Source organism: Chelonoidis abingdonii, chromosome 1, assembly GCF_003597395.2.
Source record: "Chelonoidis abingdonii isolate Lonesome George chromosome 1, CheloAbing_2.0, whole genome shotgun sequence".
Taxonomy (NCBI): domain Eukaryota; kingdom Metazoa; phylum Chordata; order Testudines; family Testudinidae; genus Chelonoidis; species Chelonoidis abingdonii.
The window spans coordinates 77,117,339-77,140,312 of record NC_133769.1 but is presented as its reverse complement, the minus strand read 5'-3'; the positions used below and the strand labels follow the sequence as shown (position 1 = coordinate 77,140,312).

At 41.3% G+C, this 22,974-nt stretch overlaps 1 protein-coding gene across 3 annotated transcripts in view; it reads left to right on the top strand.

Annotated features, from left to right (window-relative positions):
- Nucleotides 1–22,974, top strand: part of PPP1R12A (protein phosphatase 1 regulatory subunit 12A) — a 235,330-nt gene that overhangs the window by 77,793 nt on the left and 134,563 nt on the right. For all 3 annotated transcript variants that reach the window (XM_032798963.2, XM_032798961.2, XM_032798962.2), the window contains exon 2: nt 4,884–5,014. In XM_032798963.2, the coding sequence (XP_032654854.1) occupies nt 4,884–5,014 (131 nt within the window). The remainder of the gene's footprint in view (nt 1–4,883; nt 5,015–22,974) is intronic.

The following is a 22,974-nucleotide window of genomic DNA, read 5'->3' as shown; positions in this document are numbered from 1 at the left end:
ACAAGAGGCAATTATCTTACATGTGTCTGTGTTACTGGAGTATGAAGCTGTTTTGAATAACTTAAAGAATCTTGAATCTAACATGAGTAGCAGGACTGTGTGCAGACTGGACCACATTCACTTAAGGATAGTCAGGGTACTGTTTGAAATTTTTTAAACATTTCTTCACACTCTTTTGTGTAGACTGTTATTTTCCAAAACACAGGTCTGTCTTGGAATTTACATGGGAACAGGATTGCTGGTGCTATGTGTTGACCTCATCAATCCTAGAGTTAAGATTAATGGTGGGAGTGGAACACAACTTTTTTTCTGTCTTAAATACATTCCCCTTTATTGCTGTTCAGGATTCTGTCCCTATGTCCATTACCAGAAAATATAACCCGCCATTGTATTACCTGATTTTGCTCTGGTTCGCTTCTGCCTGGCATATTTATTTTGCACTGTAGTAATAGCGCATGGTATTTTCTACTGTGCGTCCTATAATCTTATGTTACGTATGTTTCCTTCCTTTATTAAAGCTTTCAGGCTATTGCATGTTAAGGTTGAGAAGAACAATCTGTTCTGAAGCTGCATCTTTCAGTTCAACTTACAACTATGCAAAACTTTCCTTTTTTGGACTAAAACTTAGGTGGCTAACAGTAGAAGCAATGCTGACATTCAGTGATAACAATCACTTTTAAAAGTGATTAGGATGATAAGAGACCCTACGATAGAGGAAGGAGAAATAAAGAAGAGGAAAAGATAAAAATTAATTTTACTAAATTTGTAAGCCCTTGCTAATAACCAAGTTTTGTTTTCTAGTGAAAGTGGCAGAAACAGTATAGAGAATACTCAGCCAAATCACTTGAGGTGCTGCTGAAATCAATAAATCCATTTTTTTCAAGTTTAGGGAAAAATCTATGCAAACTGTTTCCGGTTTTCTTTGATGAAACTCAGTCTAGCATGTTCAGATTTGATATGAACATGTAAACACATTTACATTTTTATACATGTCCATGTAGATTCTTGTAATATGTGTGCAGTAAGCATTTCTATAAAGCCTTTAAAATTATAAGTTTTTAAAAAAATCTCAAGTTGTCTTGCCTGATCAACTGCCGGTGCTTTTTCTTTTCCTGTAGAGTTACAGTAACTATAGCACACTTCTAATCCTGCTTTAGTATTCATTGTACAAAGGAGCTCCTATAAAGAACACGTCTTGTCTTTGAAAAACCCCCACCCCCACCAAAAAAAAGGCTGAAATCTGTACAGTACTCAAGTGTACAACTATCAGAACTTACAGCCTTCAGTTTCTTGGTCTATTCAGCTTGTTCTTTAAAATAAGTAAGAAAATCAGCACATTTTTGTTTTAACAGTTGTTCAGTTTCTTCAGACTTAACCAGTTGTTTGTGTTTTGAAGAACCAGTTTCTTGAATCAGTTAAGAACCATAATAGGCAGTAAAATCATCTTAAACCCATCTGCACCTGAGAAGTAAATGACAAGTGTCTTCATCCAGTCTTTTATTATAGATAATTATGCTGGTTACACATTCCTGCGAAGCTAAGAAAAATAATCTCTGATAAGACTTTCAAAGTATATTTAAGCTATCCTGATTCTTGCCATATATGGCACAATAAACTGACCAAATTTGGTCAAATATTTTAAGCCAGTTAGTCATATGTCTTTAAAAGTGCTGCATGTGTAAGCTTTTGATTCTCTTAGCAACAATATTTTTATGGGTTATGTGTTGGCAGTTTCCTCTTATGTATACTTTAAAATGTACAAGAGGATTGTTCTGTGGACAACTAGTGCCACAAAAAAAGAGCTGTTTATTTTGCGATGCAGAATGAATACACTTTAAATACCCTCCTTTTTTCTTCTTCTTCCAGATAATGCTTTTGAAAGAGAGGTTGCCACATCTATTAAGTGCAATACTCAATTATTGCAACATTAAAAGCTGCATAGTTAAAACCAGTCAGGAAATGCAAAGATTAAGTTCCAAAACTAACATTAATTTAACCACTTTATTTATCCTGTACACTGTACAGCTGGCGTAGTCAGTTTTTTTTGTCAAGGCCCAAATTTCTTGGGGAAGGTCTAGTCAAGTTCCAGACTCCAGAGAAAATTAAATAAAAAGATTTTGGTGTCAGTTCAAAACCATCTGGTGATCCGGATTTGGCCTCCGGTCCACATGTTGACTACCCCTGCTGTACAGTATATTCCTTGTACTTGGTGATTCGCATTAGTCTATGAATTTTTAACCAGAAAAACAGGAATAGAAAATATCGCATATATGCATTCTAGCCAGGTTAACTTTACTGTTTATACTCAACTTTTGTTTTTCTTCTCCAGTGAAATATTAACATAGTTACATTAACAACTTACTGCATTTAATTTCCTTTTCTTTGAATTATAATATGATCTGCCCTGTACAAAAAAGGTAGAAAGGATTTTTGGAGTAATATTAAATCATTAATTTTCAGTAGTAGTATGACAAATTTGTAGAAAATTATATCAAAGTGAAAGTATATTATAAATGGTCACTTTATTTGTGTTGTATCTGAAGAATAATACTTCTGAGGGGTTTAGGACCTTCTTTATGTGCTTCTTTCAATCTCTTGGCTTGTTGGAGTTGGGGGGAGGCATATTGTGGCATAGTTTAGTAGGTTAAACTCTGAGGAAAGGTCCTGTGCATGTGTCTGCTTGAGTCCTTGCTGTCCTAAATCAAAAAGGGCCTTCTCTCTGCATCTTGCTCTGCCCTTTTAAGGGCAGCAGTATGGAAGTTGGCAGGGAAACCTATTGTATACCCTCTTCTGAGGAAAAATACTCTAAGATGGAGGAGGAAAGCAGAACAGCAGGTGGTCAAGTTGAGGAACTAGAAAACGTCTGTTCTTGTATATTTATGCAGCACCAACAAAGGTGAATATGTGGTAATTCATGCAGCTATATAACAAGCTGAATACTCTAGGGCTGTGTCTCTAGAAAACATGTGGATTATCTCTTGCAATACACTGAAATTGATACTCAGACATGTGTCTTTTAAAGGCACAAATTCATAGACAGCCAAAAGGTATGTAATAGATCAGGGGTGGGCAAACTATGTCCCGCGGGCCATATTCGGTCCAACGGCCGTTTTTAATCCAGCCCTTGAGCTCCCACTGGGAAGCGGGGTCTGGGGCTTGCCCTGTTCTGATGCTCCAGCCAGGGAGCAGGGTCGAGGGCTGCTCTGCGTGGCTCCTGGAAGCAGTAGCATGTTCCCCCTCTGGCTCCTACACGTAGAGGCAGCCAGGGGGCTCCGCTCCGTATGCTACCCCAGCCCCAAGCGCCGCCCCTGCAGCTCCCATTGGCTGGGAACCACGGCCAATGGGAGCTGAAGCAGGTGACTCCTGCGGATGGAGCAGCATGCAGCAGAGCCGCCTGGCTGCACTTCTGTGTAGGAGCCAAAGGGTGGACATGCTGCTGCTTCCACAGCAGCTTGAAGCAAATGCTGCCCGAGCATGCACCCCTGATCCCTCTCCCACCTTCCAAACCCCTCGGTCCCAGCCGAGAGCACCTTCCTACACACCAAAACCCTCATCCCCAACCCCAGCCGGAACCCTCCCCCTGCATCCCACCTCCATCCTGGAGCCCCCTCCAGCACCCTGAATTACTCATTTCTGGCCCTACCCTGAAGTCCACACTCCCAGACAGACCCTTCACCCACCCACCCCCCCGCACCCCAACCCCAATTTCATGAGAATTTATGGCCCGCCATGCAATTTCTATACCCAGATGTGGCCTGTGGGCCAAAAAGTTTGTCCACCCCGTAGTAGTTTAAAGAATAAAAAGGTAGCATGGAATGTCATTTGCAGTGGAAACTTCATGAAGTTGTAGAAATGCAATATTACTTCTCATTCTGTACTTTTATGCCCAATCTGCACTATAGCTAAAAACCAAAACCATAGTGGGACCCCAGTTAAAACTGTCGTCCTCCATCCCAGTTAAAACAATATCATTTTATGATATAGATAGAACCTTAACTGGTTTTCTAAACAGTGCTGAAGTACCAACACGAGTTAACTTACTTGAGCATGTAGCATAGCTTGAGGAACAGATTGGGTCGCATATGCAATATTAAATGGAGCCATGTTATAACTAGGTTCCCCAGCATAGTTATAGTTGTAAAGGAAGCTTTATAGGAAAGACCCTACTTAATTTGCAGTGTTGCAGATCCCTTAATATTAGGTCTCCACCGCAATTTTGATTTTAATTAGCTTACTTGCCACAGTCCAAAATTTTGCATTTGTTTACAGTGCCTGTAAAAATGTAAAAGACAAATGTGACTGGACTTGATTTCTACATTAGTTGGTTAACACTTTTAGTCTTCTGAATTTTATATTGTACTAGTCACTTTTTTTAATGACTATAATATAGCTGTAGCAAAGTATCTGGTTTTTTTTTTTTTTTTTAAATTAAACTGCATAACGTAGAGGGTAGCCTCATAGCAGAGTGTATATATTGTTCCAGCAAATTTTTCTTAAACAAATAGGTCTAGTCTAGCGTTTTCAAATTATTGCTGTTAATAAAGGTCCATTACAATATTGCTTTTCCATGGTTTTCCATGTCTTGTGTGCAACTTTGCTGCAATTATTTGAAGATCATCCTGTGATTCAAGCAGGGACTTAGTTAGAAAAAAAAATTAGGCCTTAGGTAGAACAAATCCATTTGAGGACTTGATAGATATTTGTTTTAGTTTTTTTGTGCAGTTTTTCCTGTTTGTTTTGTTTGGTTATTTGTTTGGGAATTTTCTTTTTGATGATAAAGAACTAAAACTTCAGTGTTCTCTTTTCTGAAAGTTTTTCCCAGGAAAAAAATTAATTTGAAGCAAGACTTTAATGTGAATTTTTTAATGTTTCTTTCCTTCTAGGCTTGCATAGATGATAACGTAGATATGGTGAAATTTCTGGTGGAAAATGGAGCAAACATTAATCAACCAGATAACGAAGGTTGGATACCTCTACATGCGGCTTCATCCTGTGGATATCTTGATATAGCAGAGTAAGGACTCTTTCTCCTATATTAAAAACATTTGTGTATATATATTACTGTTTTGCTGATAGACTGTCAGGAGCAGATGACATTCATAAACAAATGTTTTTAACTTTAAGTTGTGGAGCTATCTTAGACATTTTATATATTATACTTTTTAGCTATCTATTCTTTTATGTACATACCTACTGGACATCTTAAAGTAGCTTATTTTACTTTTTAGGCTCCTTATCCAGTCAGTTTTCTTAGGGCCCATCCACATAAGTCTCAACAGTCAAGTGACAGTTTCAAAGCTCTTTTCCCTGTAGTACAGTTGGGACTTAATATTTTTTTTATTTATATCCTATAAGCAGGTTTAAGCCATGTCCAAGGTTAATACCAGTTCATAACAGGACCCATTCTTGGTTGTATTTGCAGTTTTGATGCTTTAATTTTTCAGTCATGTGATTGTGTAACTTCCTCTCCTGGTTCTTCTGATGGTGTAAATTAGAACAGACTGTTAGGATCAGCGTTAAGGGTCAGTTATCGACATAATTAGTCAGACACCCACAGAGTCCAGGAAGAGGCTTCTTTTTCTTCAAAAAGGCTGCTGAGTGCTTCTGAAGATGACGTGATAGCAACTGGAGAAGTTTGGTTATCTGTGAAATCGTTGTCTCCACTGGAAGGAACGGTCTGTTTGTAATAGACTTACTTTGATGGGTCAGAATAATATATACCTCTCTTCATGTAGATTTCCAAGTGTTGGCCACCATGCTGTTCTTGCCATAAAAAGGCCTTGTGTCTGTCGCTTGTCTCTTTGGGTTAAGATAAATTCCATTAGTTTATTGTATTGAGGGTACTATCTGATCTAGCATTAGACCTGGAGGAAAGTAGGCTGTTTTTTTTTTTTTTTTTTTGAATATGTAGCTACCCTAGTAATAATTCCTATGACAAAGGACTGAAATTGTAAGTTCAGGGGGTAAGGTAATTGCCACCCTGGCCCATGAAAGATTGGGAAGTATTTATAATGAACCTAGTGGCTACATGGATAAAAGATAAGTGAAAAAATCTGAAGCCTGTCTTGTGTACCAGTTTTACAGCCAAGAATTTAAAGATTTTTTTAGAGAGAGAAGAGACTGTTTTCATCCTTTTGAAAAAGATGGGACATATTATGGCTGATGGCTGCACATTCTTTATAATTTGTGTTCTGCCTTTAGATATTGTGAAAGTATTTGTAATAGTTTCACGTATTTTGAGTATGTATTGAAAATATATACCTTCTCACAATATGATAGTTATTTAAGTCAATAGGGAAGTTCTTTCTGGAGTCATACCATTTCTAGAGCATTGAAAGCGGTAAAGCCCCCTGCTTTCTTCCCAAAAAAGGGTGCTAAAATAAAAATTTTGATTGAGCATTACAATTTGCTGTGGGCAAGCAGACTCCAGGCTCAAAGAAAAGAGTGTTGTTTCCCATACCAATGAAGAAACATGCTCCTTCAACTCTTGAGTAGTTCTCTGTGAAATGTACCATTTGGCAGAAGCCAAGCACCAGACATTTTATCTTCTCTTCCTGCCTTGCTAGGACGTGTCTTCAGTGGTCTCTAGCTCTCCCCACAAAGAGGAGGTTATTGGATTATGGTACATTCTCCCTGCATTTTTTCCATAGGACCAGTGAGTAGGAGTTTGGGAATCCAACTTGCAGACAGGGAGCAGAGGATACAGCAGGCGGTGCAGCAGGATTGCCAGGTGGGCTGCTTGGATAACTGCACAGCTAAGGCCCAAAGACCTGTGAAGATGAGCTGCTGAAGCTGATTACAAGCATTTCCACATATAGTGGAAGGGAAAAAGATCCTGAGCAGGACTCAGTGGGCCATATCACAACTAAAGAGAGTAGTGGAGCTGAGCTATGGACAACAGGAGAGGGAGGGAGTGCATTCTCAAAAATAGACACAATTTACATTAACAAATGTTTTCAGCCGTGGACTAAAATTGTGTGGTTTGAAGGGAAAAAGAGAATTGCTGCAGAATTTGGAGTTTTGTCCTGTTTCCCACTATATGTATATATGGGGCACTGGATATAGACTTCACATCTACTCCTGTGACAGAATGCAAACTTTCTTGCAGAATCTCAGGTTGGATGCAGTTTCCTCTTCATGACTGGATCCAGAAAGTTTGTTCTTCTTTGATTGATGGTCCTTACATGTATTCCACTTGAGATGTGCATGGTTTCATTATGCCTCAGGCAGGAAGATTTCCCTGGCAATGTCTGTTGGTTTGCACCTAAATTATTTTCCACGTGCTCCAAATTGAGTGGGGGAAGGGTTAGTCAGCGATGACCACTGCATGGTCCTCTGTTGCCTAGGAAAAACTCGTACTCCCTGCAAGTGCAATATCTATCAGTTCTTCCCTCACCAAACCTGTTGCACTTGTCAGTTCAGCCTTAGAAGATTCCTAATGGACCATGCAATGAAGCCTGAGTCTAATCCTGGCACATCAGACCTCTTGTACTCAGGTAGAGGTACTAAGAAGTGCCTCTCCAAGCATGGTAGTATCTGAGGATAACCAGAACAGGGCTAAAGACTCCGCTAATGACTCTTTGAAACAGACATGAGGAGGGTAAGAGCAACCGCTCTCACAAAAAATGTGAGAAATTCCCCTCCAGGCCCTCTAAGTCAGGCAAGATTCTGTGCCCTAGTACAGGAGCATCATGAGCTGCCAAGGAATATGATACTGGCGAGGGAAAGAAGCCAGAAGATGTCTCCTACTCAGACTATACCAATACTGAGAGAGGAATTGTTGGTACCAAAGAATGTGGCCTGTCTGAAGCCAGCACTACTAGTGCCACCAAAGGACAGAGGGCCTGTCCATTCTCCAGCATGAAGGGCTGGATATCCTGCCAATTAATGAGGCCATCTTAGAACTGGCCTGTCCAGTCAGTTGTGCTCCCACTCTAAAGAGGAGGAGAAGAAATATTTTGTGCCATCTAAGGGGACAGCATACTTATTCTTGCACCCTATTCTGAGGCAAGCTGTAACCAAAAGGAAGAAGCAACACCATCCGAGATCTGCACCCACTGATAAGAGGCCACAAATTTAGACCTCTTTGTAAGGAAGAACTTCACTTCAGTGAGCTAGCAGTTCCGTATAGTAAATTACCGAGCATTGATGTTGAACGATGATTTTATTAATTGCACTGAGTTATCTGAGTTCACCAGCAACACTCGTTCAAGAAGATAGATTTCATTTCCAATCAATTATCAATGAAGATAAATTGCTAGCTATCTTGGCCCTCCAGGCCTTAGTGGATACAGTCTCCCACTTCAGGGGAACTTCATGATTCTGGCTGTGTGGCTCCAGATTTTCCAGAGAAATTCAATCTATCATGATCTGGCTTTTGAGGGCAAAAAAAGGAATCATTACATTCCCTCAAAAAGTCGAGCAATCTTTCACTCGCAGAGTATCAACCGTACAGCAAATACCCAGAGTCTAAACCCTACAAGTGACAGCCAGCTCCCAACCATTCTACAATCAGAGGGTGGGCATATGAACTGCCTAAGAAATGCTAGAGAATGAAGTAAAATGTAAACAACATCATCCCTTCATCCTACTTCCTACCTCAGCGTCCCACCAAGAAAACCTTTTGACAGGACTTTTGAGAGCTTTAACTTAGTCTACCTGCCACAGTTATATGTTCAGGATTCTTATACTCCATTTGCTGGCTGCTAATTTTTCCTAGGCTTAGTACCATATAACATCAGATAGATGGGTTCTGGAAACAATCACCACTGGTTATATCAGTGGTGGGCAGCCTGTGGCCCTCAGCTGCCTGCGGTCCATCAGAGTAAACTGATTGCAGGACACGAGACACTTTGCGGACATTGACTGTCACCAGTTATGGCCCCCCGCAGCTCCCAGTGGCCACGATTTGCTGTTTCCCGCCAATGGGAGCTGCGGGAGGTGGCAGGCCACAGGGACGTCTGCAAAAGGTCTTGCAGCCCCCAATCAGCTTATCCTGATGGACCATATGCTGCCCACCACTGGGTTATCTGACAGAGTTGCCCTCTCTTCCTCTTCGCTTTCCTCTTCAGGGACCCCTCTCATTAATGAATGCTCAGACAAGAAGTAGACTTCCTATTCTGTGTGGGAGCCATAGAACTGGTACCTATTCAGCATAGGAGAAGAGTAGTTTACCCAAGATATTTCCTCAGCCCCTAAAGGGAAGGAGGCCAAAGGCCCATACTAGATCTCAACTGAACATCTTTGTTTGTGGTTCAGATGGTAGATGTTTAGTGAGGGCTTCAGTAATGTCCTCACTAAACAAGGGCATCTGGTTCATAGCTCTCAATTTGAGACTTGTTTTCAAATAGACATCCCCCCCGCACATAGGATATTCCAGAGATTTACCGTGGACCCAGGTCATTACCAATACAGAGTGCTCCCCTTCATTTCTCAACAGCACCAAGAGTATGTATAAAGGTATTACTTGTAGTGGCAGCTCATCTATGTTCTCAGGGTTCTCCTACTTAAATGACTGCTCACAGTGAAAGCCTATTAGGAAGTACAGAGCTTTATCATAGGGTTATTAGCCCACCTCCATGAACATATGGGACAGGGTACTTGGACACCCGCCCCCCAAGAATCTTGCACATAACCTTCTGAAGTTGTGTGCAGTGCTCAAATCCTGCAAACAATTCCTCTTCTTTAGTTGGGCCCCTCAGATCTGGGTCATGTCAGACAATGTGACAGGCATACTATATCAACAAACAAAGTGGAGGGAGCAAAGTCCACCCTTCTTTTCATAGAAGTAGTCAATCTACAGAAGTGTTGCATTCACCGCCATGTTGCCCCCTTCCACTGTAGACTTTCTAGGAATGCTTAACACATTGGCAGACAGCCTTAGCAGAAAGTTCTCCAAAGACTGCGAATGGGAGTTACGCAACTTGGTGCCACAGACAGCTGTTGGAAGTGGAGATTTCTATTGTGGGATCTCTTTGCATCTCAGGAGAACAAGAAGTAGCTGACCACCTGCTCCAGAGCGGTTTAGGGCCACAACTCCAGAGCTGATGTGCAGTTTACCACCCATCTTTATCTTATCTTGATTCCTGAGGAACATTAAACAAGCTGGAGCATTGGTTATCTTCATTGCTCCCCAGTAGCCCAAGCACTTCTGATTCCCGAGTATTTTTCAGAACTCCTCACATCCATGTATCCATATTCCCCTTTTCCCAGACCTGCTAACTTAGGACAAAGGCAAGATCAGACACTCCAGCCCAGCATCCCTCTATCAAAAAGTGTGGTGTTGGATGGCTGACAGACCTAGAAAAGTCATGTTCAGAGGTGATACAATCCATTCTTAGCAAGAGTAGGAAAGATTCCATGAGAAAATGCTACAGAGCAAAATGGAAAAGATTTCCATACCTGATGGCAGCATCATTAGATTCCCCTGAAAATGTCTGACATCCCTACTATTATGTGTTATCTCTAAAAATGACAGGGCTATCCATCAGTTCCTGGTGAGCCCACTTGGCAGCTGTTAGCAGTTTTCATCCTCCAGGGAACTGTCTTTGCTCATATTATAGTGAGGTTTCTGAAAGGACTGATCCAGACCTTTCCTTCAGTGCTGAATCTGCTCGTTTATAGGACCTCAGTCTTATCCTGTCAACACAGATGAATACCCCATTCTAACCTATAGTCTCCTGTTGATTAATACATTTCTTTATGAAGGTTGCATTTCTGATTGCAGTCACCTATGCTAGAAGAGTGCTTTGGGTGTCCTTATGACTGACCCTCTCTCTATAGTCTTTCATAAGGATAAACTTTCCTGGAGATTATACCCTAAACTGACTTCTAAAGTCATCTCCAGGACCCTAGTGCCCTTTACCTCGGGGTTCTCCCTCAGCAGTACTCCACCATGCTCTGGGTCTCCCCTCCCAGGGGAACCCCCAACCCTCTCAACCCACCTTGCCTCAGTGGCTACTGCCAGTCATATAGGCCCCGCTCACTGGGGAAGACTGCAGTCTATAAAGACCATTCGTCATTGGCAAGGGGTTTGGACCAGCTGCCTCTCCCTAAACCCTCTGCAACTCCAGTACCTGTTTTGGCCTTTTCCCAAGGCCTGCAGCCTGAGGAGTTGCCAGGCCAGAGCTCTTTGGGCAGCCAGATCCTTCTCCCGCCAAGGCTTCTCCCTCTTCCAGCTCCTGGCTCACAGCCCTTTTATAGGGCCAGCTATGGCTGCTTCCCCAATCAGCCTAGCTTTTCCCAGCTGCAGCCCTCTCCAGGGCTGCTTTTAACCCCTGTTCTTCAGGCGTAGGGCAGCTGCCCCACTACACGGATCATCCAATTACTGTCTTTTGAGTGAAGTTCCAGTAATCCGAGAGGATAAGACGCTTTACTGTTTTCTATCTACAAAGGATGAAATTCTTCAGAAACTCCCCCAGGCGCTTGTTTCCTTTGCTGAATGCATGGGAGATAACTTCATCTCCTTACAGAGTCTGTCCAAATGGATTTCATGCTGCATCCTGCTTTGTTGTGAACTCCTCAGGATGTGAGGGCCCACTCAACTAGAGCCCGGGCTACATTAGTAGCCTTGCTTCAAGACCTCCCTTTCTCAGAGGTGTGCAGTGCAGCTCTGTCCATACCTTTGTGAGACATTATGCTCCCAGTACAAGTGTCTACAGCAGAAGCATCTCTCAGAAGAGTAGTCTTCCAATCTGTGATACAGTAAAGTTTCTTCCATTCTCCTTCTCAATAAATACTGTTGATAAGTCACCTCAAGTAGAATACACATAAGTACTATGCCTTGAAAAAGAGAGGATGGTTACTTTCCTTGTACAGTAACTGGAGTTCTTAGAGATGTGTGGTCTCTATCTATATTCCACTACCCATCATCCTTCCTCTCTTCTGCAGAGCCTTACCGTAGGGTTATTTGCAGTGAAAGGTGACTGGAGAGACTATGTTATACCCTTGGTTCAAAGCATGAGGAGGAGAAGAGTGCAGGGACAAACCAATGGATGCTGCTGGCAAAAATCTTCCAGGCTCAGGCACATGCAGTGCATGCACATCTCCAGTGGAATACAGATAGGGACCACACCTGAAGAACTCCAGTTACTATACAAGGTGGTAAGTAACCATTCTTTTGTATTGCTAAAGTTTTTTTTTGTTTTCCTGACACTTGAGGCTTCTTTTCAGCAAAGTTCATATAGTAGTATAGATTGTCACGGATTTACAAGATTATAAAGAAAAGCCACTATATTTTTCTAAAGGTCGTGAAGACTTTTCCAAACATACATCAAGAGAAGTGTATGAATTCAAGCATTCATCTTCTTTCTAGCATTTCCTTTATGATGTGAAGATTGTGGTTTTGGTGTGGAGTGACTCCTGCTCCTTCCTTGCTTGCTTTTTGCATCGAAGGGCTGGTGGGAGTGTATTCTGGTGATTTGATCTGCTCTCATTGAAAAAAGACTGTGAGAAAGTGGAGTGCTGGATTTTTGTGCTGCCCACCCTGCGGCTGCTGAAACACTTCTGCAGCCAAGTAATCTGCTATTGCATCCCCCTGCTACTGTTGTAAGGGATCCCTAGAGGCTTCCTTTCAGACTTAGAAGGGGTTACAGTTTCTTTTTTTTTAATGGTGTACTTTGTTTATAAATCTTAACTTATTGCAAAGTCAGGGTCATTGAGGCGAAAAAATGTTGTACTAAATTTTACTTTTAATTTTCTCAAGTTTCTTACCTTGATAATCCAGAGCTTGAAGCAAGATAAAAAAGGGAACTTTCCCTCCAAGTATTGCTGCTCTGAGTTGTAGGAGGCATCTAATGCCAAATACATAATATATAAATTACACACACAAAAGTACATTCAACATTAAGGTTGCCTACTTGATTTTTGCAGTCTTTTAACACATGGTTGTATATGTATTTATTTTCTAAGTTTAAAAAAAAATAATTAAACAGATTCCATCATATTGCATCATAGTTGCATCCATATGGTCATCCAGGAGGGTTGGAACCTTCAGGCCTACTGCACAGACCACTGCCATTTGAGCTCAGGGAAATAACTGATAGAGGATGACAACCTCTGTCAGTTGCTATGTGGAGCAGCATTAGAGGGGGATTAGGCATGTTGCCAATGGACTTCACATATATTTACTCACGGTAGAGGGATGGTGAGAGTCGTGAATCTTGGATTCCAATTCAGGGTCTGGCAGAGGGTGTGTTCTTGTGGTCAGAGACCCTTCTGTCCCTTCTCCTCCAATCTTTCTCTGTCCCAGTCCTGTCTCTTTGCTACCTCAGCTCCTCTCTCCAGTCCCATTCTTCTTGCCTAACTACTGTTTCCCAGTCTGAGTTTCTCTGTGTTTGTACGGGTAATTTAGTTAAGTGGGATGCTGGAAAGCTGACATTATCGCTATAGGACCGAGTTAAAGCTTGCAATGTATAATAGTGCTTGTGGTAAGTTGAGAGTCTGTGGCTGGAGGTACAGATATTTTTTGCCACCTCACAGTACATAACTCTTCATTTCCATGCTTTTTGTACTCTGTGTGTGTGTGTGAGCTCCCTTACTGAGTCTCCATAATACAGTACATTTTCAAACGATTGTTCAAACATTCACCAGTCCTTGCAGTCTTGTGTTGTAGGAAAATCTGTCCTGTTTAGACGTCTGGAATGAAGTGGGAATAGTGCATGCTTCTCAAAGGTTAAACCTGCCCGTGTGTGGCACAGGAAATGTCCAAAATGAGGAACATGTGACTGTTTTATAATGGTCTTAAGTATAAAATCTGCTTTTTAAGGGCGTCTTCTCATTTTGTGAATCTAAATTTTGGAACCTTGTCGCCCTTCTCTTCCGCAAAATAATCTGTAACAGATTAAAAACAGATTTTATACATTAACCTGTTATCTGTTGCTTAGGCTGTGATGGTCAGTAGAGCATGTGTATTCTACCTTTTGCTTATTTGGAGCCCAAGGGGATGGGGATTGTTGTGTGGGGACAGTGTCTCAAGAAAAGTCCTTGCTCAGCCTTCTGGTGTGGACTCAAGGAGGGAAGGTGGTTTATGGTTTTATGCCACAAAGTTCAGTTAATGCAGTCCCCTCATAGTTTATCTGATCCACTTCCAAAAAAAACAGTTCTTATGTTCATGATGCATACACAGAAGTTAGATAAAAAGATATTCTTGCTGGAAAATTAAACATAATTCTACTTTTGTTCTTAGAATTCAGAAAGATTACATCAAAGAACCCCAAAACAGAGACACAAAGCAGGCTTCTCCTTAAAACCAAGAGGTACACCTCTCCCCACCTTACTCTAAGCTGGCTTTCTACACACTACACCTCTACTCCGACATAACACGAATTTGGATATATTGCAGTAAAGCAGTGCTGCGGGGGGGAGGCGGGGGATTGCGCACTCTGGCGGATCAAAGCAAGTTCAGTACAATGCGGTTTTACCTATAACACGGTAAGATTTTTTTGGCTCCTGAGGACAGTATTATATTGAGGTAGAGGTGTAACTGTTGCTCCCAGATCGCATGTCTCACTACAGAGCATCCTGCCCTGCAAGCAGGACCAAAACCCTTGCTGCTACCCCCCCACCCCGCACAGCATTAAAGAAATAGCTTGCCATTCCAACAGAGTCTTCAGGACACCACACCTTCAATGAATGCAGTGCATCCTGTCAAAGTTAATGCCAGCCTCCCACCCCATGCAATGATTCAGGAAAATCTCACTCCCTTACACACACAAAATTAATGCAGGAACTCTCTATTCTAAACCCTCATTGGACTGACTACCTCCCTCCTAATAGCCCAGTTAATGTCTGCCTTCCCTTTTAGAGGATGGCAGTGGTGGCTACTGCTGCTCAGTGACTCTGAGATGTTGCAGTTGAGAGACCAGGGAGGGAAAGAGAGAAGCTGCTCAGGAGCTGTTTTTGAACAGGGGGAGGGAGTGGGAGAAAGAGAGAAACTGTTGGGCAACATGTTTTTAACAAGAGGGAAGGAGAGAACAAAAATAATTCAGCCACTCCCTTCTTCTCCCCACCTGTGACTGGGCCAGCAACTTCCTACCTGAAAACTATTGTTGGTTCCTTCTGGTTTATTTCCTTCTGTCACTTACATCTCTTTTGGGCTTTGGAGTGACAGAGAGGGGCGTAAGGCCCCAGAGCTGCAGGAGGAGCATCTTCTCTTGCCTGCTTGCAATCCCCTGTTACAGAAAACACCATATGAGAATGCACTGAAGTATAAATAAGGTATTCATAGATTCCAAGGCCAGAAGAGACTATTGTGATAATCTAGTCTGACCTCCTGTATTACACAGGCCACTGAAATCCCTCAAAATAATTCATAGCTCATATATTTTAGAAAAACATCCAATCTTAATTTAAAAATTCAGTGATGGAAACTCCACCATGATCCTTTGGAACATGTCACCCCATAACCTTCTCTTTATTAAGCTAAATAGATTGAGCTTCTTAAGTCTGTTACTCTAAGACAGGTTTTCTAATCCTTTCATAATTTATGTGGCTCTTCTCTGAATCCTCTCGAGTTTATCAATATCCTTCTTGAATTTTAGGCACCAGAACTAGGCACAGTATTCTAACTGCGTTTTCAGATAGGGTAAATACAGGGATAAAATAACTTTTCCACTCCTACTTGAGATTCCTCTGTAGTATGCATCCCAGGATCACATTAGAACTTTGGCCACAGCGTCACACTAGAGCTTACGTTTGACTGATTATCTGTTATGACCCCCAAACCTTTTTTCAGAATAACTGCTTCCCAGGTTAGCGTCCCCCATTCTATAAATATGGGCTACACTCTTCCTCAATGATATATACATTTACGTTTAGCCATATTAAAACACACATTGATTTGCACCCAGTTTACCAAATGATCCAGATTGCTCTGTATCAATGACTTGTCGTCCTCATTATTTAACACTCCCCCAGTTTTTGTCTCATTTGCAAACTTTATCAGTTTTCTTCCAGGTCATTGAAAAAATGTTAGTGTAGGGCCAAGAATTGATACCTGCGGGACCCAACTGGAAACACACCTGCTCAGTGATAATACCCCATTTACAGTTACATTTTGAGACTTATCAGTTAGCCAGTTTTAATCCATATAATGATTGCCGGGTTAATGCCAGGTTAAATTCTAATGAGGAAGATAGAAAGGAGCATAAACAATGGCAAATGCAGTGTAAAAATATAATTAGGAAGGCCAAAAAAGAATTTGAAGAACAGCTAGCCAAAGACTCAAAAAGTAATAGCAAAATATTTTTGAGTACATCAGAAGCAAGAAGCCCGCTAAACAACCACTGGGCAATCGAGATGCTAATAGAGAAGTCAAGGATGATAGGGCCATTGCAGAGAAACTAAATGAATTCTTTGCATCATCTTCACGGCTGAGGATTTGGCCTGAGCCATTCTTCTTAGGTGACAAATCTGAGGAATTGTCCCAAATTGAGGTGTCATTAGAGGAGGTTTTGGAACAAATTGATAAACTAAACAGTAATAAGTCACCAGCACCAGACAGTATTCACCCAAGAGTTCTGAAGGAACTCAAATGTGAAATTTCAGAACTACTAACTGTAGTCTGTAACCTATCATTTAAATTAGCTTCTGTACCAAATAACTGGAGGATAGCTAATGTGATGCCAATTTTTAAAAAGGGTTCCAGAGTTGATCCAGGCAACTACAGACTGGTAAGCCTGACTTCAGTACCGAGCAAACTGGTTGAAACTGTAGTAAAGAACAAAATGCTCAGATACATAGATTGACATAATTTGGTGGGGAAAAGTCAACATGGTTTTTGTAAAGAGAAATCATTACTCACCAATCTACTAGAATTCTTTCAAGGGGTCAACAAGCACGTGCTAATGGGGAATCCAATGGATATAATGTGCTTAGATTTTCAGAAAGCCTTTGACAAGATCCCTCACCAAAGGCTCTTACGCAAAGTTAGCTGTCGTGGGATAAGAGGGAAGGAGAGAAGTAAATAGTGGTGTCTCCCAGGGGTCTGTACTGAGACTAGTCCTATTCAACATATTCATAAATGATCTAGAAAAAGGGGTAAACAGGTGGTAAAATTTGCAGATGATACAAAACTAAAAAAATGGTTAAGTCCCAGGCAGACTGCGAAGAGCTACAAAAGGATCTCTCAAAACTGGGTGACTAGGCAACAAAATGGCAGATGAAATTCAGTGTTGATAAATGCAAAGTAACGCAAATTGGAAAGCATAATCATTTTAAACATAAAATGATGGGGTCTAAATTAGCTGTTACCACTCAAGAAAGAGTTCTTTGAGTCATTGTGGATAGTTTTCTGAAAACATCCACGTACTGTGCAGCAAACAGAATTTTGGGAATCCTTAAGAATGGGATAGATAATAAGGCAGAAAATATCATATTTCCTCTATATAAATCCATGGTACTCCTACATCTTGAATACTGTGTGCAGATTTGGTCACCCCATCTCCAAAAAGATATATTGGAATTGGAAAAGGTTCAGAAAAGGGCAACAAAAATGGATTTAGGGGTATGGATTGGCTTCCGTATGAGAAGAGATTAATAAGACTGGGACTTTTCAGCTTGGAAAAGAGTCGATTAAGGGGCGGATATGATTGAGGTCTATAAAATCATGAGTGGTGTGGAGAAAGTGTAAATAAGGAAGTGTTATTTACTCCTCATAACACAAGAACTACGGGCCACCAAATGAAATTAATAGGCAGCAGATTTAAAACAAAAGGAAGCATTTCTCCATACAGCACACAGTCAACCTGTGGAGAGCTCTTTGTCAGAGTCTGTTGTGAAGGCCAAGACTGTAACAAGGTTAAAAAAAGAATTAGATAAATCCATGGTAGATAGGCCCATCATTGGCTTTTAGCCAGGATGGGCAGGGCTGGTGTCCCTAGCCTCTGTTTGCTAGAAGGCAGGAATGAGCAATGGGATGGATCACTTGATTACCTGTTAAGTATCAGAGGGGTAGCCTTGTTAGTCTGGATCTGTAAAAGCAGCAGAGAATCCTGTGGCAGATTCTCTGCTGCTTTTTTTGATTACCTGTTTTGTTCATTCCCGCTGGGGACCTGGCATTGGCCACTGTTGGAAGACAGGATACTGGGCTAGATGGACCTTTGGTGTCACCCAGTATGGCTGTTCTTATTACTTGCAGCTTTTGAAGACTTAATATGTTTAGATTGGCTCAGATGACAGGGCATTTCATTACATAGCTGTATGTTTTAAGATTGCTGCTTGCAAGTGGCTGTATGGCTGCATCATGAATTAAGCTGAAATGTTCATAGTATTTGTGGGGAGTTTTGAAACGAAAATTCTTCAGATTTGCCAGTAAATGCTACTCATTATGGCTAATGTGCACATACATCTTTGTTCAGATGTTTAGCTGCTTGAGTGCTGGTAGGTATTTCTGATATTTAATTACTAGTAAGTACTATACAGCTTTAATTAGGTCTTCAAACAAGCATCTGTCACTCTCTAAGACCATGTCTTCACTACAGACTTCAATGCAAGTTACATCAGCATAAAGCCACTGTAACTACTAAATCTGTTGTGCGCTTTGCGTACTTGGCACCTTGTACTGGCACTTTGCATACTCACCAGGAGTGCTTGTGTTGTTGCACAGCGTGGTGTGCTGTGGGTAGATATCCTAGTATGCAATCTGCCACCATCCACTGCACCATCTTTTGGGAAGTTTTGGCAATGCATAGTGGGGCAGAAACTAGTTACTCAGGGTGACTGGGAGCAATAGGTCAACTTCCCAGCATGCAGCTGTCTCCATCTCATAATGTCATCTATATACTATAATTTTCACACCATTTAAAAAAAAAAAATCCCATGAACCTATGTGGCCCTTCTCCCTATCAGTCATCTCTGACAGAAGCCTGGAGCTGCATAACCCTCCACTGTTCTCATAAGTATTGCAAGCACAGGATGTACAATCCTCCAGTATTTGCAGAGCGATAAGAAGAATGGAATCAGCAGGAACGTGATTTCTTGGAGGACAGATTTGTTGTGGGGCATAGTGAGAACCAGTTCAAGGTTGTTGGTGGCATTCATGGAGCAGCTGCAGATGCAGCACTGCTTCTGGGTCCAAGAAATGTGCACTGACTGGTGGAATTCCATGATAATGCAGGCTTGGGATGATGAGTAGTTGCTGCAGAAATGTCAGATGCATAAAAGCACATTCCTAGGTCTGTGTACTGAGCTCATTCCAGTGCAGGCGCAACAAAATAAGAGCTGCATCGACAGTGGAGAAGTGAGTGGCATTCACACTGTTGAAACTTGTGATGTCAGATTGCTGCTGGTTAGTGGAAAACCCACTTGGGGGGGAGGGGTGTTGTCATGCAGATATGCAGGGCCGTTAATCATTTTCTGCTATGGAGGACTGTGACTGTTGGCAATGTGCCGGATGAATTTGCAGCAGTGCAGTTCCCAAGCTACACTGGAGAGAGATGGCACGCAAATCCCATTTTGGCACCAGACCACTTTACCACAGAGTACGTCAACAGAAAAGGCTGCTTTTCTATGGTTATGCAAGCATTGATGGATCACCAGAGATGCTTTACCAATATCAGTGTTGGCTGGTCAGGGGAGGTGCATGACACTCACATCTTTAAGAACACCAAACTTTTCAGAAAGGTACTGGCAGATTACCACTGGTGATGTTGCAATCCCAATAATGATCCCTGGGAACCTAGCCTAATCCTTTCTCCCTTGGCTCATGAAGCCACAGATTAGCCACCGCAATAGCACCAAGAAAACATTAACTAATGGTTCAGCAGATGCAGAATGATGATTGAACATGCTTTTGGTAGATTGAAGGGACATAGCTTGTGTTTACTCACAAGACTGGATCTCAAAGAAAAAAAAAATTGCAATAGTTATAGCTGCCTGTCGTGTCCTGCATAATATCTGTAAAGCAAAGGCGGAGAAGTTGCCATCAAGTCAGAGGTGGAGTGTCTGTCGTCTTGCTGAGTTTGAACAGCCAGATACAAGGGCTATTGGAAGAGTTCAGCAGGGCTTTGAAAGAACATTTTAACAGTGAACCACAGTCAACTGTGCTGTAACTGGCCGTGCTGTTTTGGGGCCTATTAGGAATTGTGTGGTGTTTTGGTATGTATTTATTAATATAATGCTGTCAGTGCACTTGCTAATTTTGCGATGCTTGCTGTACATTTATGAATAATGTTTGTCACTGATCCTGAGTTGTCACACTGTACAGTGACAAGTAAGTAGATGCTTTCAGAATTATTAGACGTTCTGCTGCATATGTTGTAAAAGATGAATTATTTTCCAAATAGAATTTTATTCAGTAACAAAACCAGTGCACTGAAAAATCTGTGCAGTTTAAAAGCAAATACATAAAAACTTAATGGAACAGAACTTAAGGGGAAAGAACATCCACGAGTATTTTATCTGCATATACACTGCTGTGAAAACCACAGTTGCTATATGAGAAGATGTGGTTGTCCTGAATATCACACAGAGTAGAATGGTAGGAGTAGGAATGTAGCCCCTGCTAACACGTGGAATGTTGAGGGGTTTGGGAGGTGCTCTAATGAAGTTCCCCATGCCACTTTAAAATGAGGTAGGTCCATGATTGTTCAACTTTTAGGTCCACAGGAGTGTGCAGAATCTGTGTTTGCTCCTAGAGAAGCCCCATTATGTCCTGGTGTGTTTCCCTCTTCTTTTCCTGCTGGGACTTGTGGGCTTCTCTTCAGTGTTCACCCTCCAATTCCTGTGCTCACAGTCTAATGAAGAACTGGCTTTTAAGATCTAACTGAACGTGTTATCCCAGGTCCTTTCTCCTCACTTTCTGATCTGGAGATATGTGGGTTGGGATGGGGAATCCCTCAAGGCTGCAATAGCTGGAGATAAAATGCAGAAGTACCATTATCAATATAGTCACAGTGGAAAAAGTGAAAGCTAAGATTCAGAAGTCCCTTCCCTTGCTTTCCTAAAGTTTTAAACAAGTCATCCTTATTGACATTTCTGCTTCGGCATGCATGTACTTGGTGACACTCAAAGCACTAGTCATGGTGTGTATGGCCTGCCAGGGGTGAGGGAAATGAGGAGGGAATTGCTTGGTGACAGGAAAGTATGAGTTTGGGTTAATGGCACTGGCACCATTTTGCACAGGTGGTGGTGATTTTAGCTGATATCTCACTCCTGAGAGTAACAAAGGCACAGAAATCAGAGCTGCTTCTGATGTCCCGAAGCTGCCTAGGCCTGTATGCTGCTAGCCTGTGTACTACAATGTTGTCTGCTGAAGTTTTTGCTGACTGTTGTAGAAAAGTATCCTACTGCAGAGGAAGAAGTAAGGCTGCCATCTCTAGAAGGCTTTGGGAGACAATTGCAGAGTATTTCGGTGAAAGTTTCATAGAGATCTCTCAGGAGGTGTCAAGGGACATCCCTGTGTATGTAGACAGCTCTTCATTGCCCCCTTGCCTAACTGTACCGGGGAGAAATTAAAGTGTAGACACATGCACAATGAGGGTGGCACAAGGTGGCTTATGTAAACGTAACTTTGTAGCATAGACCAGGTCTAAATCAAAATTGGCTGTCCTTAGATTATTTTAGAACTATCACTTATGATGTTGTTGTAACACTAGAATGTCCCATGTGGTGCTTTGTCTCCTCTTATAAGTTTGGAATCTAAAAACAACACAAGCTTACAATAGCGATGAACATGAAGGGTAAAGAGAGAGGATGCAACATACAAGCATTCTAACTGAGTTGGCACATGAGTTTTTTAAATAAAAAGTTCCTCCATAAATATACCAACGACTTTTACAATTTTTTTCTGTAAAAATATGGTCTCCTCTTTCTCCCCAAGGTTACCCTAAGTGTAAAAAATAAAAATAAAAAAATAAAAATTCTAACTTATTTCCTGATTGCCAAGCCGTACCTCATTTATCACTGGGGATGGGGAAGCACTAAACCATTCAAATGTGTGGCTCTGCAAAATCGTGATGGGGAGGTGAGGTTAGAAGCCCTTGTGGCCACCTGCTTCAACATAGTCTACTGGGGCTTTCAGCCAACCTCCCTCAGTGTGAAATGGTTCTCATTCGTGGGTTTTGTATTATGAAATTTTAGACTTTTACACAGCTGTCTTTTTTTGGGGTGGGGCGGGGATAGTGTGTATGATTTTTACTCCTTCTAAATTTTGCTAAGCCCATTGTAGCTTGGTTCCCTTGGATTGCTACTTCACTGTTCCTTTGCTTGACAGTGTGTGTACCAGGTTAGATTAAAAATCTTTTAAAAAAGAAAAGCGAGTATTTTATTTGTTTACATATTGCTAGTTCTTCCCACTTGATAGTCTTGAATTCTTAAAGTGGATGTCATGTACTTGTTTGTTAATAGAACTGCAGATTTGAGTTTGTCTTAAAATGCACATCTATACAGAGGGACTAGCCCAGAGTGTGTCTAACATTCTTACTGTGAGAACACAAGCTTGAACACAAAATTGACAAGCATCTATTCCATTCTTCGTTGCGTCTAGCACCACTTTCTGATATATTGATAATGGAGCAGCTGATATGGGACTAAATTAATAAAAAAATTAAAGGAGGGTGTTTAATAATGCCAGTCATCATGAGTTTATGGAAAGTAGATCCTGTCAGACTAATTTATTTGATTAAAGATAACACTGTTGATGTAGTGTACTTGGATTTCTGTAAGGTGTTTTACTTCATACTGCATTTTGATTAAAGAATTAGAATGGTATAAAAATAATCATCAAATTTTGGTGTAGACCTGTTTATAAGCTGACCCCCACTCTTTGATGCGTTTATTTTTTTACCAAAAATATTCAGCTTATGAACGAGTATATATGGTACCCTAGAAATATTTTTGTGCAACTAGCAAATTCTTCCTTCATATACATCTTAAATTGCAGTCTAGCAAAGAGGAGGAGAAATAGCAGAAGATGGCATTTAATAGTAGCAATTTAAAAATGTTTATACTATGTGTTTTTCTGAGCTTTATATATAG